Raw genomic sequence first — 17363 nt, forward strand, 5'->3', positions numbered from 1 at the left:
TCCCATGCAAAGTATGGTTGCGGTAGGTCGTATAGTGTCCAAGTTATTAAAGCACAAACATACAAACATTCTCCTTTATATATTATAGATAAGAAGTTTCAGAATTTTTAAAGAATCATTTGGGTTGGCAAGGACTTCTATTGGGTCATGTAAGATTTCCGCTTACAATTTTTTAACCATTTAGGGCAGGGGTTCCCAAACTTTTTGACACGGGGACCAGTAAATCCATTCACGAACTTTTGGAGGACCGGTAATGTTCATTTGCATATTCATTAATCAAATAATGAATATTCAAATAAGTTGTTTCTGGTCCTCCCAAAACCCCCAGTGCCAGCTTTAGCAAAGCTTTTGATATGGTCACCCACAATATTCTTGCCAGTAAGTTAAGGAACATGGATTGGATAAATGGACTGTAAGACAAACAGACAAAGCTGGTTAGACCAGGGTTTCCCAAACTTTTTACTTTAGTTGGAACCCCCTTTTTTTTTTTCAATACTGTTTTTTGCAGCCCAAAAATATAAACACATAAAAAACAAACTGAGAAAATACCAGACATATAACATGTCTGGTATTTTCTCATTAGGTAAGTTGTATTATTATTAGATGTACCAGTTTGTAGTTTTGAACTGCCTGGCTGGTAAATGTGCTCAGGCTGTATGAGTGTGTCTACCAGCCAGCCAGTTTGCAACTACCTGAGGGGTGTGGGGGGTGTGGGGGGGGGGGACAATAGAATCCCTGGGCTGGACTAACTCATGTGGGGGGGGGGGGGAGAACAGGAGCAGCGTCCCAAGATCTACATATGGCCGGGTCAGTCCCACTCCCCGCAGGCTGATTCATTCCTTCCCCTTGCTCCCCCCGCTGCGCCTCTGGCCAGCCCCACTTACCCCAACCCCCTCCTGGGCAGCCAGGTCCCCCCCACTTCTCCTCCCAATCTCCCTTGGCCAGCCCCGCTGCCCGCATCCAGCCCTCCTTCCGGCGGCCGCTTCTTCTCCCCGCCCCCATCTTCCCCAGCCAGCTCCCTGCCCCCAACCTCGCACCCCCCCGGCAGCCCTGCTTCCACCGGCCCCCAGTCTCCCCAGCCTGTCCTGATTCCCCCATCCAGTGCTGCTTTCGGTGGCCAGCTCTCCCCTCCTCCTCACCCCAGAATCCCCTGGCACTGCACCTTCCCTTAACCCTGCACCCTCCTGGTGCCTCCCCCTTCTCTTACTGCCCCCTTTGCCCTCTCTTTCCCTGATACCCACCCCCTCAGCACTCTCTTCCCCATCCCCTCCTGCCCCTCTGTGCCCTCACACATGACTTGCTCCATCCCCACCTCTCTCATGCCCACTCCTTCTTTCAAGCCTTCTCCCAGCACCTCCTCCTCCAGCCCCCAATGCCCTTCCCCTCTCCTCTCCTCTCCCAGCATCCCCTGTCCCCACTCCCACTGACACCTCCCCTCCTAACCTTTCCCTTATTGTCTGCGCTTGGCCCCCTGCCATTTGTTTCTCTCTCCTGCACCCTGTCCCTTGGTGCCTTCCCCTCCCAAGCCCCTTCTCCTTCCACTCCTCCCCCTCCGCGCAAGCCTGCCGCCGCCGCCTCCTCCTCCTCCTCGCCTCCACCCAAGCCCATTCCCTACCTTCTGCCTTCCACATTGCGGGGCCGCAGGCTGCCGGAGCCAGTGTGGCCCCGCCACGTGCCTCCGAAGACTTTTAAAATCTCGGGCCGTGACGTCACGTCAAGCCCGGGTGTCCTCCCCGCCCACTGCTACGCCGCACATGGGCAGCAGCAGGCAGTGAGGAGGAGCCGCGTACGGCAGGGACGCTCTGGCGGCGGGGTGAGAGGACACACGGGAGACCTGCGCCCGTGCCAGGCAGAGCCGAGGGAGAGACCCAGCTCCACATATTGGTGGAGCAGGGCCCTTGGCTCTGTAACTCGCCGGCACTTCCGGGTTCAGGGGCGCAGGACCTGAATCAGCCTAAGGCCAGTCCTGCCGACAGCCACCAGGCATGCTGAGGTCTGGTATTTTTTTCCCGCGTCCCGGTATCGGGCCGCGGCCCATAATTTGGGAAACGCTGACTTAGGGTATGTCTACACTAGCCCCCTCGTTTGAACTAGGGAGGCTAATGTAGGCATTCTAAGTTGCAAATCAAGCCCGGGATTTAAATATTCCGTGCTTGATTTGCATCTTCCTGGCCAGTCGCCATTTTTGAAATTTACAAGTCCGGACTAACTGCCTGCATCTTCATGCGGCAGAGACCCAGTATTTCGAATAAAAGCCCCTAAATCGAACTACCTGTTAAACCTCCTGCAAGAAGGAGCTTATAGTTTGAGCTACTCTTTGGTGACTGATACATACTTGTTTTCATATCTAACATTAAAATAGTATTGTAAAGGATAACTGAAAAAGATAAATATTCTTTCCTCTTCTGTATGCTGTTTCTTCTTCTTAATTCATTCAAAGTATATTTTAACACGATGTTATTTTTATATGAAATGACATGTAATGTTTGTGCCTTGTTTTTTGGTTTTGATTTTTAACAGGAAGTCCGTAAAGTGAATGAGAGTATCAAGTATAATCACCCGTTGAGAACATGTGTTGATACAATATTGAAAAAGGTACTTAACGAATGATACCCTTTTAGAGATTCTTGTTTTTTATACGTTCCTTAATACACCAAAACCTGACTTTTTAGCCCTTTTAAGACTCTTGTCCAATTTTACAATATCTTTTCTTGTGCCTTATTTTGTTTTTATTCAAAATTTTTGAAAGCTTTTGTTCTTAAAAGCTCTGTTGAATACCAGCAATCCTAATTCTGTTGATAGGAAATGTGAAATTATTAAATTGGGATTCTGTTCACAGTATTAAGACTTTTCTAGAATATGGAAAGCAAGCATATAGCATTTTTGAACATCATGTAATTTTAAAAATATATTTATTATCTTGATTCTCTGCTTACCTAACAGTTATATTTTCTTGTTTATGAGTGAACCTCTCTATGCAATGACGACTGTGTAGTATGGTGTATAATTGCTTGTGTTCTATAAATATAGTTTGAGCTATTCTGTGGTGACTGATACGTATTTGTTTCCATATCTAATACTAAAATAGTATTGTAAAGAATAACTTAAAAATATTATTTCCTCTTCTGTATGCTGTTTTCCTGTTTTGAATGTATTCAAACAAACTTGACTAAAGTATATTTTAACAAGATATTATTTTTATATATTCTTAGAACATGATCATTTAAATACAGAGAAATGCTGGCTTCACTTTTTACAAGTGAATCTTTTGCAGTGTTGGAGGGGAAATATGTAGAATATTTTTAGTGAAATGCATTTTAGTTGCATCCACTGTCTAAAAATTATTTTAATGTTTTAATACAAGAGCTTTTTCTACTGGTAATTTATGTTCTGCTTCCATAAATAAACTACTTCAATTATTTTCCTTTTCCTATCAGTGTCCTACTGAATACCAAGAAAGAATGGGTAGGAACATGGATGACTATGAAGATTTTGATGACAGGCAAAACAACTATCCCAGTGAGAAAAGTCTGGAGAAACTTCACAAACAGGTAATTCAATAAAGTTCTGTTGCAGCATCACTTTTCTTGCTAACATTCACTTAAGACTGTTGTTTGCTCTAAAATAGTTAACATTTAAAATAACCTGACATCCTTAAATTGCATATTTTTTTTATTCCACTCATAAAACCATACCTGTTTGTTCTCTGTCTGACAGTGGAACAAAATATATGTTAATATGTATGAAATTCAGAAAAAATATCTAGCGGTATAAAAACAGGGATTCCATTATAAGTTGTATAATACAGGCAGACCCCGGGTTATGTCAATCCGACTTAAGTTGGACCCCTAGTTACGAACGGGGGGGGGGGAGGCGCAGCTAGTGCGGGGGGCGCTTCTCCCCAGCAGACCAGGGAGACGCGGAGCTAGCGCGCCTCCCCCCCCCCCCCGCAGCAGACCAGGGAGACGCGGAGCGGCTTTTCTTGCCACGGAGGATGCAGGCGGCGGGATCGCCAAGACGCGCCGCGGTCCCGCCGCCCGCGTCCTCCGTGGCGAGAAAAGCCACTCTGCTTATCCCTGGTCTGCTGGGGGGGGGGGGGCAGCTAGTGCGCCCCCTCCACCCCCAGCAGACCAGGCTTTTCTCGCCGACGCCTGGGGTAGAGCAGCTGGGGCGCTGCCGGGATGGTCCCCGCAGCGCCGCACCTCGGCGCTGCGGGGACCAACCTGGCAGCACCCCAGCTTCTCTACCCCAGGTGTCCCCAAGTCAGCTGCTGCTGAAACTGATCAGTGGCTGATTCCAGGAAGCCCGGAGCAAAGCAGCTCTGCCTTGGGCTTCCTGTAGTCAGCCGCTGGTCAGTTTCAGCAGCGGCTGAATCGGGGACACCTGGGGTACAATATGTACCAGTTCTGACTTACGTACAAATTCAACTTAAGAACAAGCCTACAATCCCTATCTTGTACGTAACCCAGGGACTGCCTGTATTGTAAATGGACGTGCTGTATTGGAACATAAGAATAACCATACTGGGTCAGACCAAAGGTCTGTCTAACCCAGTATCTTGTCTTCCAATAGTGGCTAATGCCAGGTGCACCAGAGGGAATGAAGAGAACAGGTAATCATCAAGTTGCCCGTTCCCCGCATCTCACAAACAGAGGCAAGGGACACAATTCCTGCCCATCCTGGCTAATAGCCATTGATGGATCTATCCTTCATGAACTTATCTAGTTCTTTTTTTGAACTCTGTTATAGTTGGACTTCACAACATCCTCTGGCAAAGAGTTCCACAGGTTGACTCTGCGTTGTCAGTCTGAAACAGAAATTGTAGTGAAAGGGCAAGAAATGAATTGTGGAGAAAGAAAATAGTGGGGTGGGGGCAATACTCAGTTTTTAAGTACTCCTTTCACATCTCTTTTTATAAATAGAACTAAAAAATAGGCAGAAGTCACCTTTCTATCAGTTACTCTTTTTCAGCTTCAGCAGCTAGTCAAAGTTCAAGGCCTTATAAGTTATTTTGGTTGGGAGTAAAAATTGATGATGGAATAATCTTCAGTGCAATCTTGTCTGTTTACAAGGAATGTACAAAATCCTTCTGTTCCAAATGCAGAGAAATTAAAAGCAAAAGTGGTAGTTTCTTAGTTAACAGGCCTAAACCTCCTGATCCAGACCTCTCGCTAGGCTTGTCCCAAGGTCACACCATACTTACTGACTGATGCTTGGCTTTCTTGCTTTCCTGAGGATATATCTACATTGCACTCAGGAAATGTGATTTTTAGCTTGCATAGGCACAGTACAGCTCTAACTAGAATCCTGAGGTCATGTTTGAGTAGCTAGTCCATCATACCTCTACTACACTGCTGTTTTTGCTTGAGCTAGCTTTGATTTAACTTGATGAAAGCTAGTTTAGGTCTGTATTACATCTGCTACAATCACATCTCCCATTGTCTGTATAGACATACACTAAATTCCAAATTTACACTACAGAGTTTAGTTAACACAAGTATCAGAGGGGTAGCCGTGTTAGTCTGAATCTGCAAAAGCGACGAGGAGTCCTGTGGCACCTTATAGACTAACTGAAGTGTAGGAGCATAAGCTTTCGTGGGCAAAGACCCACTTCGTCAGATGCATGAAATTAACACAAGTTACTTTGGAATATGACAGCCAGCTTTTGTATATCACTTGGCTGTGTAGGTGCCTTGCATTCTCACCACAAGTGGTTGCATCAATAGAAAATGTGGTACATCATCGTTAATATCCAATATGCCCTGCATCACTATCCTACTCAATATTTTGTTAAACATTTTTGCAGTGCTTTGTGGGATAGAAGCAATTTGCCCAGGGATGTCTGGAACTAAAGGTTAAGTTCCCAGTCCCAATATGCTTGTTCTATCTCAGAACATTTGCATTGTTTTTTAAAATCTCCACTGTCTACATGCTGCTTGACAGTCTCTACCATCTTCTGACTCAGCTCAGCAAAATGTTAATAATCACTGCCAGATGTACTATTTTTCTTAGTGGAGCATGAATAAATATTACAACTGGAGATGTGAGGAGAAAAAAAGAGATAAGGAATAACACATAACTAGATACTGGGCACCGTGAATGAAAATGCCAAGTTCCCACTTCTGGGCCTGAGAAATGAGTGGTGATTGGAGGGATCACATTGTAATGCAGGTTTGGGATGATGAACAATGGCCCCAGAACTTTCAGATGCAAAAGGTCATGTTTCTGGATCTGTGTGCTAGGCTAAATGCACACCAGAATGAGAGCTGCACTGACAGCGGAGAAGCAAGTGACCATTAAGTTCTATGGGTTTATAATGCCAGTTTGCCCTGCCAGTGACCAATCAATTTGGTGTTGGAAAATCCATAGTTGGGGCTGTTGTCATCTAATTGTGCAAGGCCACTACGCATTTGCTTCTGTATAGGATTGTGACTCTTGACAAAATGCAGGAAATCAAGGTGGATTTGCAGCAGTAGGACATGTATCCTTGTTCAAGTACCATTTCACCTTGCTAGCAGATATTAGAAAAGCATCCCTGTCTGTTTACGGTTCTGAAAATGCTAGTGGATAACAGCTACACTTTACTGATATCTGCATGGGCTGGTCGGGGAAGGTGCATGAAACTCCTGTGTTTAGGAACACAGGACTTTTCCAGACGCTACAAGAAGGGGCATTCTTTTGTGACCAGGGCATTATCGTTGGTGATACTGATAATGCCTATAGTGATTCTGGAGGGGCCCAATCTTTTGCTTTTTGATCTGGCTCGTGAAACCATACCTATGCTACCTGGGCATCACCAAGGAAAAGTGAACTATTACTCAGCAGAATGACTGTTTAATGTGCCTTTGGTAAACAAGAGTCTGGTGCTGTTAAATCACTAGCTTGAGTATCAGTGAGGCAAAAATATCCATCATTATTATAGCTATAAATGATTGTGTACAGCATGATAACTCTGAGGCAAAAGGCTGGACTGGTTGTCTCCTGAATTTGAACAGCTAGACACAAGCTATTAGAAGTGCTACCCTGGAGTGATGGAGCTCAGGGAGGTTTTAAAAGACTATTGTAGCAGTCAGCCAGAGCAATATTATGTGATGCTTTTATGAACTAGTGTGCTTTTGGGTGTATGGTGAGTTACTGACTCCTGTTATGAATTTTGTAATGCAGAAGTTAAGCTTGATGGAAGTTAACAAACATACTGAATTTCTGGAAATAAAATGTTATTATGTGCAAAGAAACAGGAAACAAAATTAAAGTGCAAAACACAAGGTAAAGACATTTTAGCAGCATTGTAACAGGGTAACTAGTGCTGTAAAAATCCAGACAAGCAAAAAAGATTTTCATGTATGTATTAAAAATGTATGTTTGTCATGTTATAAAACATGTAATGCATTGTGGCTGATTTTATGGTTTACACATCTTGGTGTATGTATAGTTATAATTCCTCTTGTTTTTCCCTCTGGCATGGAATGGAAGAAATAAGGCTTCAAACTATGCAGCAATCTATTATGATGTGTATAGAGGGTGGGGAAGGGATGTGCATGGAGTAGTGACTATGGTTTATAAAGGCTACTAAACCTGGGGTCTTTGGATACATCGGTTGATAATGCTCTGCAATGTGTGAGGATGTTGTCTTACCAAACCCTTGATATCATGGTGCACTTCTCAGCTCTCGAGTGTATCACTACAGCCAGGGGCGGCCCGTCCATATAGGCGAACTAGATGGTCGCCTAGGGCACCAAGTTAAATAGGACGCCAAATATCGTTGAGGGGTTTGGAGGTGGGGGCACCGATTGCATTGGTTGCCTAGGGCACCAGTTGCTGGCAGCTAATCTAGGGCTGCTTCTGACTACAGCACTGCTCTGCAGGTCAAACCATGAAGTACAGGCCCTGGCATAGCATGAAAGGGGAAGGTAGCACAGTGTTGCATAGAAGTTTAGATGTGGGTGTCCTTGGTATGATTATAAGAAAATTGTGGTGGATATTGCCAATATCTTCACTGGCAGTGGTTATTTTGGCAAATATCTCCCTTTTGCGGTGACCAATACACAGAGAAAATAGCTTCTACTAGTGTCCTGAAGCCAGCCTGGATACATATGCTGCCAGCTTGTTTACTGCAATGGTAGCAATGGAATTCATCTCAGAGTGGTGTGGGAAAGTGTGCTATTCCAGATAAAGAAATGAGAGAATACAATCCCTTGAAATGTTTGGGAGACTATTCCAGAGTATCTCCATGAAAGTTCTAGCAAGATCTCTTAAGAGGATAAAGAGGAAATTCTTGCTCAGATAAACAGCATTCCATGTGTTCCCTGCCTAGCCCAACAAGTCATAGAATGGAACTGCATTACCCCCCCCCCCCCACTAACTCTGAGTACAGAAAAAAGCTCTGATGTGACTTATGTATTTAGACTGCTATGCTATTTACAAAAAATATTCTTGATATTTAAGTTTCTAACACACAAAGCAATCAAAAGCCAATGACGCTGTTATCTAATTGCAGATGGGATAGGGGTCTTCTCCAGATGACATGTTCATTATGGAAAAAGCAGGCCCATGGAGCAGTATCAAATTTATTATTTGCATCCCTTGCCTTCTGTGTCTGCTGAAGTTCCTTCACTTTCACTGACACCACTGTCATCCATGTTCTGCTCCGGTTTCTGCACAGAGATGTTTCTTTGGTTATTCTTTATCTGTGCTTTGCCATCTCTTCTCGCATGCTGAGGTGCTTAATGACTTCTTTCCTGCTTCAGGCAAACGTACATCTGGTTGTTTATATGTGTGTGTGGAACCAGCATGGACAGACGCGTGCAAAGCTGAACTATTGGGTGTGCTCAGGGGAGGGTGGACAATCAGGAAAGGACATTTCAAAAAGGCAGTTAGGGACTTTAAAATGGTGGAGGGTGGACAGACATAATCAAAATAACACTCATTGGAACTCTGCCCACATGGTGCTAGTTTCTGGGTAGACTGTTAGGACTTGTTTTAGGTGTGGCCTTTTAACTGTTTCTATAGCTCTCTTCTACACTCACCCCATCATCTCCAAATTGGTTTTAATTCAGCCCTTAATGCTCAAAACACAGCCATATGGCAGTGAGCTGTCAGTTTGGAATTTAGCAAATTTCTTACACTTCTTGGAACAAACATTCTGTAACTGGAATTTTGGGTTATTTTTTTTTTTACTATAGGTAATTTATTCAGTTCAGAGACACCGTCGTACGCAAGTGCAATGGCAAATCCTTTTAGAACAGGCATTCTACTTGGAGGATGTGGCGAAAAATGAAACCAGTGCAACTCGTCAGTTTGTTCATACTTTTCAGTTCCAAGAACCTGAAAACAGAATTACCCGATATTTCTACACACCTACTGTTGGTATGTGTTGAATTCTTAAATGACTATAATTCATACTTTCCTGTCAAGAACATGGCATCTTTTCTCCTATGTGAGTAATAGTCACTTATAATACTAGTAGGCAAATCTACTTAATTTGCAGGAAAATTAAGAGCACTTAGATATTATATAATGGCAACCTCCATGAAAATTTCTAAAGCTTTTTCCTAGATGCAACTTTTTTTCCCTGCAGTAACATTATCAAGCAACACATCTGGAAAATTATTTAGCAATAACTCATTCAGTGCAAGTCATCCTGCCTTCTGTAATCTGTAACTCCTTAGAGAGGGCTGCTTTCAGCTCTCCATGCCTTTAAGTTGTCCCAGTACCATTGTGTTGACTCCTCCACCATCCCCTCATACCAGAGTATGGGGAAAAGATATTATGCTCTTGCATACATGCTTGGACCCCAACCCAATTTTTGCTTTCTTTAGCAGATGCCTCTCATTATCTTACTTCCATTTCTAGTTTATCAGGGAACTAATCCACTATAGATGAACTATAAACCTGCCAAAGTGCAATATGAATGTAATAACCTAATCTGTTCTCTAGGTCCCTGAGAGTACATCTACACAGCAGTGTTATTTCAGAATTACTGTCGTTATTCCAAAGTAACATAGTCTACTACACTACAAGCAGTTATTTCGACATAATGTCAAAATAATATTGAGCTGGTGGGCTTCTTACTCCGACTCCTGTAACCCTCATTTTATGAGGAGTAAGGGAAGTCAGAGGAAGAGTGCTCTTTCTTGGATTTCCTGCTGTGGAGACAGTGCCAAAAACTGCAACAAGCTATTTCCACTATGCAGTGGACGTAGCTCAAGTTGAGTAGCTTATTTTGGCTTTAGCCCTGCTGTGTAGACATGCCCTGAGTAGTGGAGAGGCAAAAATCCTATACCAAGCCAATTCGGCTGTTTGGGAAAAAATTCTTCTTACTGTCAAAAAGGTGACTGGCATGGTGCCTGCAGCAAATTGCAAAAACCTAGGCTTGCTCTATTCCCAAAGAGAGGAGCTGCTGCTCCTGAGTGAAGAATAGATCCTGAAAAAGGGAAGAGTTAATAAGCCCTCCCCTTGGGTGCCAAAATTAGTAGTTCTGTTGTGCACCATTCTGACAGTTGACCAAGGAGCACCCTCTATTTCACCTCTTCAAGTTCCTGAGGAGGGGAAAAGAAGAAAGGTGGGATGCAGTCATTAAAGGAACCAAAGGTTCCTTTCCTTTGCCACAGACTCCCCCAGCCTTGATCTGTGAGATATGGAAAACACTGTCTAAACTAGTAAAAACACTAGTTGTAATTATGCTAATGCATACCAGAGCATACATCTTGTGCACAGGTAGAATCTTCACAGTTGAATAATAAATACTTAAGATTCTTCTTTGAGGAGTGTTTTTGGGGGCACTCCACTGTAGTGTGTTGGCATTCCTGCGCTTGAAATGGGAACATTTTAGCAGCAGTATCCCCCCAGGTGCCGGCATGCATGTGCAGCACCGCCAGTTGGCACAATGCTATTTTGAAAATTTCCATCTCTTCCTATTTCTTATATAAATTGCATTAATCGGCTACTTATTGCGTTTTTTTCCAGAATGGTACTGGGAGTGTCTTCTTCGGCCTTGGTTTTACAGAATTCTTGCTATTGTTTTGGCCACGTTCTCTGTAATTGTTGTATGGTCAGAATGCACATTTTTCAGCACTAAACCTGTTCTATCCTTGTTTGCTGTCTTCATACAACTGGCGGAAAGAACTTACAACTATATTTACATAGAGGTCAGTTTGAAATAAAACAGTCTTATTCAGATATTAGTTCCTATAGTAATGATGATGACTATGTTTTTTAAACTTAATACTTGTAAATGATTATGTATGAAAAATTAACTTCTGACTACTGAACCACAGGTGTTCTCTAAGCTTTACAGCTACTAAGACTAATTTTGTGGAAGTCTCTCCTCCTCTGTGCACCACTCTATTACAAGCAAAGGAGTTGGACCCAATTCAGTCATATGTAAGAACTAGAATAACTAACTCTAGCTAAGTAGACATGGTTTGATGATGTGATATATGGAACTTTTCATTTTCTTATCATCTGGGCTAATTTCTTTGTCAGAGTTCTCAATTTGTACAATATTTGCTCCGAGTATACCAACTTGCCACCAAAAAGGAAGTTCATAATCTTAGGAGCTATGGATGGCTTTAAGAGACACATTCCTTGCAGGAACTGACCCCAACATTTGCACTATGGTGATAAAACTACAGGAACTTTAAAACTCCTGTTTTATTATTAGACTGTCCTGTATAAGTCAAGAAAGAACTCCCAAGCTACTTATAGTGGTTTACTATTCATCTGTTTCTTTGTTCAACTCATCACCATTGTCTTGCAACTATGCAGCCTATAACATGCTTGAGTTTATACTGTGGAAATAGGGAAGGGAAAGTTAGCTCTTTTAAATCCTTCCTGGATATTTAAAAATACATGTCATAGTTTTGTAATGTAGTGGAGCGAACATGTTTGGTTTTTCAAAAATATTTCATTGCTTTATTTAAATACATCTTGTATGCAATATCTTGACAGCATTGTATTCATGCCTACATAAGCTAAGTTTATGCATTAGTTATGTTGTTATTCCATGACATAATAGAAATAAAAAAGAATTTTGCTCTTAAAGTCTTTTATTGCTGTAGTCTAATAGTGTAGAAGTTATTTTGATATAATTGTAAATTGAAAATAAATAGTAAAAAATGAATATTTTGTTTCTAGATGGCTTGCTTCCTTACCATCTTCTTCTTAAGTATCTGTGTTTACTCAACTGTCTTCAGGATTCGAGTATTTAATTATTATTATTTAGCGTCACACCATCAGACAGATGCATACAGTCTCCTTTTCAGTGGCATGTAAGTACAGCATGTATTTTGTGGGCGAATTTATATTGATTCTGGGGTTGCCTTTTAAATACAGGCAGTCCCCGAGTTACGTGGATCCGACTTATGTCGGATCCCTACATACGAACGGGGCTTTTCTCACCACGGAGCCAAGCCTCGGAGGACGCGGGCAGCGAGATTGCCGCCCACGTTTCCCTGGTTTGCTGGGGGGGGGGGGGGGGCGCAGCTAGTGCGCCCCTCCCCCCCCCCCCCCCCCAGCAGACCAGGCTTTTCTCGCCGCGGAGGACGCGGGCAGTCCTGCCGCCCGCATCCTCCGTGGTGAGAAAAGCCGCTCCGTGTCTCCCTGGTCTGCTGGGGAGGCCCCCAGCAGACCAGGGAGACGCGGAGCAAAGCCGCGGAGGATGCCAGCGGCGGGACCGCCGAGACGCACCGCAGTTCCGCCGCCCGCGTCCTCCGCAGCTTTGTTCCGCGTCTCCCTGGTCTGCTGGGGGGGGGGGGGGCGCACTAGCTTGGTCTTCTGTTGGGGGGGGGGGGGGGACCAACCCAGCAGCACCCCAGCTGCTCTGTCCCAGGCGTCCAGATTCAGCCGCTGTTGAAACTGATCAGCGGCTGATTCCAGGAAGCCCGGGGCAGAGCAGCTCTGCCCTGGCTTCCTGTAGTTAGCCGATGGTCAGTTTCAACAGTGGCTGAATCTGGACGCCAGTTCCGACTTACATTCAGATTCAATTTAAGAACAAACCTACAGTCCCTATCTTGTACTTAACCCGGGGACTGCCTGTAATAAATTAATTTTAAATCAAGTATGTTTCAGATATAGCCCTTGATCAGATAGGTGCAACTTACTCAGTATTTCATCCTTTAAAAGCAACCTCATATCATGTTGTGATTTTATTTTTTAGATTTTATTTTACTAGGGAGAACAGTTGCTTAAAAGTGTCTAACTATTAAATTATACAGGTTATTCTGCCGTTTAACTCCACCATTGTGTCTGAATTTCTTGGGTTTGACTCACATGGATTCATCAATCTCTCACACAAACAGTCAGGCAACTGCATATACATCAGTAAGTATAGAGAGACTTTCTCCTGATGCAATATGGCTTAACAGTTAGTTAGAAAAACATTAATTATAAAATGAAATGTTTATTATAAAAACATAGTTCTTCATCTTGCTGCATGTTCAATATTGAAGCAGGGTAGAATTAACTACTTCTGATTGAATTCTGCATAAAAAAACTAAACAGTCTGTGCACAATATTTTAAAATTCTGCAACATTCTGCATATTTTATTTGTCAATAAGTAAATGTGGAGGCAACCTGGGGGGGGGGGGTAACCTGTCTCCTTGCTGACACAGATTTGGCGGTGATGCTGCACTCATCCCTGACATAAAACAAGGTGCTGGGCTTTCCAGAAACAACTGGGAGTTCTACCCCATGTACCTGGCCCACCAAGATAGGAAGCAAGAAGGACAAAGTCTTGCACACTCATCCCTAGCACACAAATCCCAGCAGTATCTCAGTAACAAGGGGCTTACTGTGGGAGGGGAGGTTCCAGGTGTAGAGTGAGAGAGCTCTTTGTAGAGCTGTCAGGTTTAGGCATTTTGGTGGGGTTTCTGGGTGCATAGGGGATCTGAATGCACAAAGATTTATTGGTAGGGTTTTGGGTGCAGGGGGAAGTGAGGGAGTGTGAGTGTGAATGAGACTTATTGAGTTGGATAGGTGATGGGGGAAAGCTTGGTGGAGAGGATACAGAGGGCTCGTCATGATGGTTCAGGTGCAGAGGCTGCCCTGCAGTAACTTACCTCTCCACCTGCTGCTTTGGACACCCAAAAATGGTGCACCTGCACTGCTGAGGTGAGGACTGCTAACATTTCGCAGCTTCCCTGTCAGAAGTATCTTTTCTGCAAGGAAGCAAAGAAATCTTCAGAGGACATGAATTTCCTGCAATTTCAGTGGCACAGAACTCCCCAAGGAGTAATAGAAACTGTTCACCATTCTCATTCATTGTCCCTTATTATCATTGACAGGCTTGTACTCAGTTTCACTGTCTGCACAGTGAGAAACTGCTGTGCAGAGCTACATGAGTGCAACCTACTTGTAACTTCCAAGTAGGAATGTAAAAAAGTAGTTGATTAGTCAACTGTAGTCGAGTTGACTACTCACATCTCCCCTGGCTCCCTGCTGTCCCTACATCATAGGCAGCAAGGTGGGGGAAGTAGGAGCCGATGCTGGGAGGAGTCGGCTTAAAAGCCAGTTCCCCCCAGCACTGTCTCCATGATGTCCCTTACATCCCGCCCCTCCTGCTCCGCTGCTGCCTCTATCACTGCTAATAGAGGCATCAGTGAGGGGGTAGCAGGGGAAGTGGCTCCGGCAGCAGCCCCTGTCTGTGGCCAGCCGAGGATCCCCCACAGTCAGGGGTTTCTGTACCTGGTGCGAGCTGGTACTGAGCAAGCCCAGCTCAGTCCTGGCTTGCATGAGGTCCAGGAGCTACCCTCATTGCAGCTTTGCAGTTTAAATGTAATACAAGCCGGGCTGTGTGTGCACACCCAGCTCTTACTATGTTTAAACTGCAGAGCCGCAGCAGGGGTAGTGCCTTCTGAGCACCTTCCCTTATTGAGTAATCGTGTAGTCGATACAAACTGTATCAACTACACAATTACCCATTTACCTGCCTCTTAACATCCCTAATTCCAAGTGATACTTGTTTTTGCACATGGACTGTAATTTTATATACATTATTAGCAAACGTAAGATGAGACTGGAGACAGTACATTTGATTTTTGTTAAACAATTAATGGTTTTGACATTACTAGAATTATCATTTTGGTGGTAGACTATAATCTTGTGAGTATAGTTTATTTAGATTTACAACAAGATTTCTATCCATTGTTGTATGTGCCCTAAAAAAATGAATTATACAAAAAATACAGTTAAATCTGAGCTGCATTAAAATCAGTTCCACAGAAACTCAGCCAGTGAGTGATATCTCTGTCCTCAGCTTCACCTTATCTCACAGGTACGAGGTTTGTTTTGCATGCCCAGTAAGTCAGGATGCAAGTTCCAGAGTCTTGGAGACCACAAAGATCACCCTCTTATAGTTAAGAGGATCCAGATCAAATGTCTGCTGTTGTGACTGCAGCTTTAAAAATGTGGCACAGGAGGAGAGAGACAATGTTGTTCATTATTGAAAACTTACTTTTCATTTGTCAACATTAATTACAAAGCATTTATTACAAATAGAATTATGTAGATATTTAGAGAATGGATAACTTACTTACGTATTGTAACAGGGCCCTATGGGGGTGGTGATAAATTCTAGACAGACACAAAAATAATGGATCCAACTGTCATATTTTTACTAATCACTATCTTTCTCTTCAGATAATGGGTTCCATGAGAGTGTTGTCCTTCATTGCAGATGGGTTTTATATATATTATCCCATGCTGGTCGTCATTCTCTGTATAGCCACTTACTTCAGGTGAATAATTCACAGATTGTAATGATTTGCAGTTATTTACATCTCACTCATTTCAAAATAAAAGACACTCCCTCCCATCCCCAGGTGCATCACCATGCTAACTCAAACTATTGAAGATGAGACTGTAACTCAATTTAGCATTTTAGAATTTGTAGCTTTTAGATAGGAATATTTTTAAATGCATAAAAAGCTGAATATTTCAGTAAAAAATTCAACCATACACCAGAGCTCAGCAGTCTGAAAGTGAAAAAGTTACAATAGAAAATTTTTTTACACCATGAATAAACTGTTAAATTTACTTAAAAGCAAGCAAACTTGCTCTCTGAACAAAACACCAGTTGTCACCATGTAGAGAATGCAAAGATAGTTTAAGGCCTCCTGATTCTAGGGCTAGTACAGTCCCCAATAAAAGTTAGAACCACTTGCTAATCTGGTTGCTCATGGTCCCATGAGACTTTGTTAGCAGCCCGGGGTCACTGTGGCATACGAATACCTGGGACATCACTCCTGCACTGTAAGCCAGGGGTTTACATAGGCTCCCCTATAATAATTCATCCTCCTGACTTATCATCTACACATAGAGGAATCCTCAATGGGCTAGATCTACTGATTTTACAGTTATATCAAAGACCTGATGCAATAAGTATAATTTTAGTATTTGTGTGATTACTCCTAGCAGGTAGATTTCTTGTTTCAAGTTACTTACAAGAGGTGAATTGATTTAAATCATCAAAAAATCACTGATTTAAATCAAGTTTCCCACTGATACTTCTTCACGTATTTCTTCAAACAATGATGCAAATCTGATCTCTAAAACATGTTAATTTATACCTAAGGACAGTATTTTACAACATATTGGAAGGTATACTTTGTGTGTGTTTTTTTTTAAGATAACTTATTAATTTAGGAAATAGTATATAATAATACTATTATAGATGTAGATGCAGCAGCAGTACATTGAGAAGGGTAAGAATTAACTTTCTCACACACAAATAAAAGAGCACTTTTTAAAACTAAATCTTAAATGCTACATATGTTTCAGCTTTGCATTTCAGCAGTCTCCAGGATTGCCAGCTGATGGCTGTCCTTAAACTCTTTTTTTTAAAACACTAAAAGTACAAGTGTCCCTAAAACTTCTCATCTAGCTCTCATCTTCCCCACTCCTTTTATTTTGATGCAGATCTGATTCCAAGTTACCAAAAAAGCTAAGACTTTGCTTAGAGAATACTTAATTTTGGAGTAAGCCTGATTGAAAACAAGTATAAGATGGGTTTCCTTTGGGAAAGTTTGATTATGCTTAAGTAAAATAGAAAAATAGTCTTATGGCATCACTATTATGGTCTGTCACCATGATGCCGCAAAATAAGGGGCATGTATTATGTAATATAAAATAAGATAATGACACTCAGTGACATCTGGCAACTCTATTTTTCTTACTGCAGATTTCTGGGTGATAGATTTTAACCTTAGTTAACTTCTTAATCAAGCCATAAGGGTTAAAATAAGTTTTTTGTAGAAACATCCAACATAGCAGTCAGCTTGGGAATTTACTTGATAAATCACTCTTATACTAAAAGGCATAGAGAGAGCCTGGAAGAATGGTGCATTGCAAAGTTGATCCACATTGT

General features: G+C 42.6%; 1 protein-coding gene across 3 annotated transcripts in view; it reads left to right on the forward strand.

Annotated features, from left to right (window-relative positions):
- The window catches only part of LMBRD2 (LMBR1 domain containing 2), a 61585-nt gene that overhangs the window by 25261 nt on the left and 18961 nt on the right, over positions 1-17363 (forward strand). For all 3 annotated transcript variants that reach the window (XM_006116760.5, XM_006116758.5, XM_075932534.2), the window contains exons 7-13: positions 2521-2595; positions 3438-3551; positions 9183-9366; positions 10966-11147; positions 12136-12269; positions 13215-13320; positions 15638-15735. In XM_006116760.5, the coding sequence (XP_006116822.1) occupies positions 2521-2595; positions 3438-3551; positions 9183-9366; positions 10966-11147; positions 12136-12269; positions 13215-13320; positions 15638-15735 (893 nt within the window). The remainder of the gene's footprint in view (positions 1-2520; positions 2596-3437; positions 3552-9182; positions 9367-10965; positions 11148-12135; positions 12270-13214; positions 13321-15637; positions 15736-17363) is intronic.

This window comes from Pelodiscus sinensis, chromosome 6 (genome assembly GCF_052426305.1).
Source record: "Pelodiscus sinensis isolate ZL-2025 chromosome 6, ASM5242630v1, whole genome shotgun sequence".
In the NCBI taxonomy this organism is placed as follows: Eukaryota; Metazoa; Chordata; order Testudines; family Trionychidae; genus Pelodiscus; species Pelodiscus sinensis.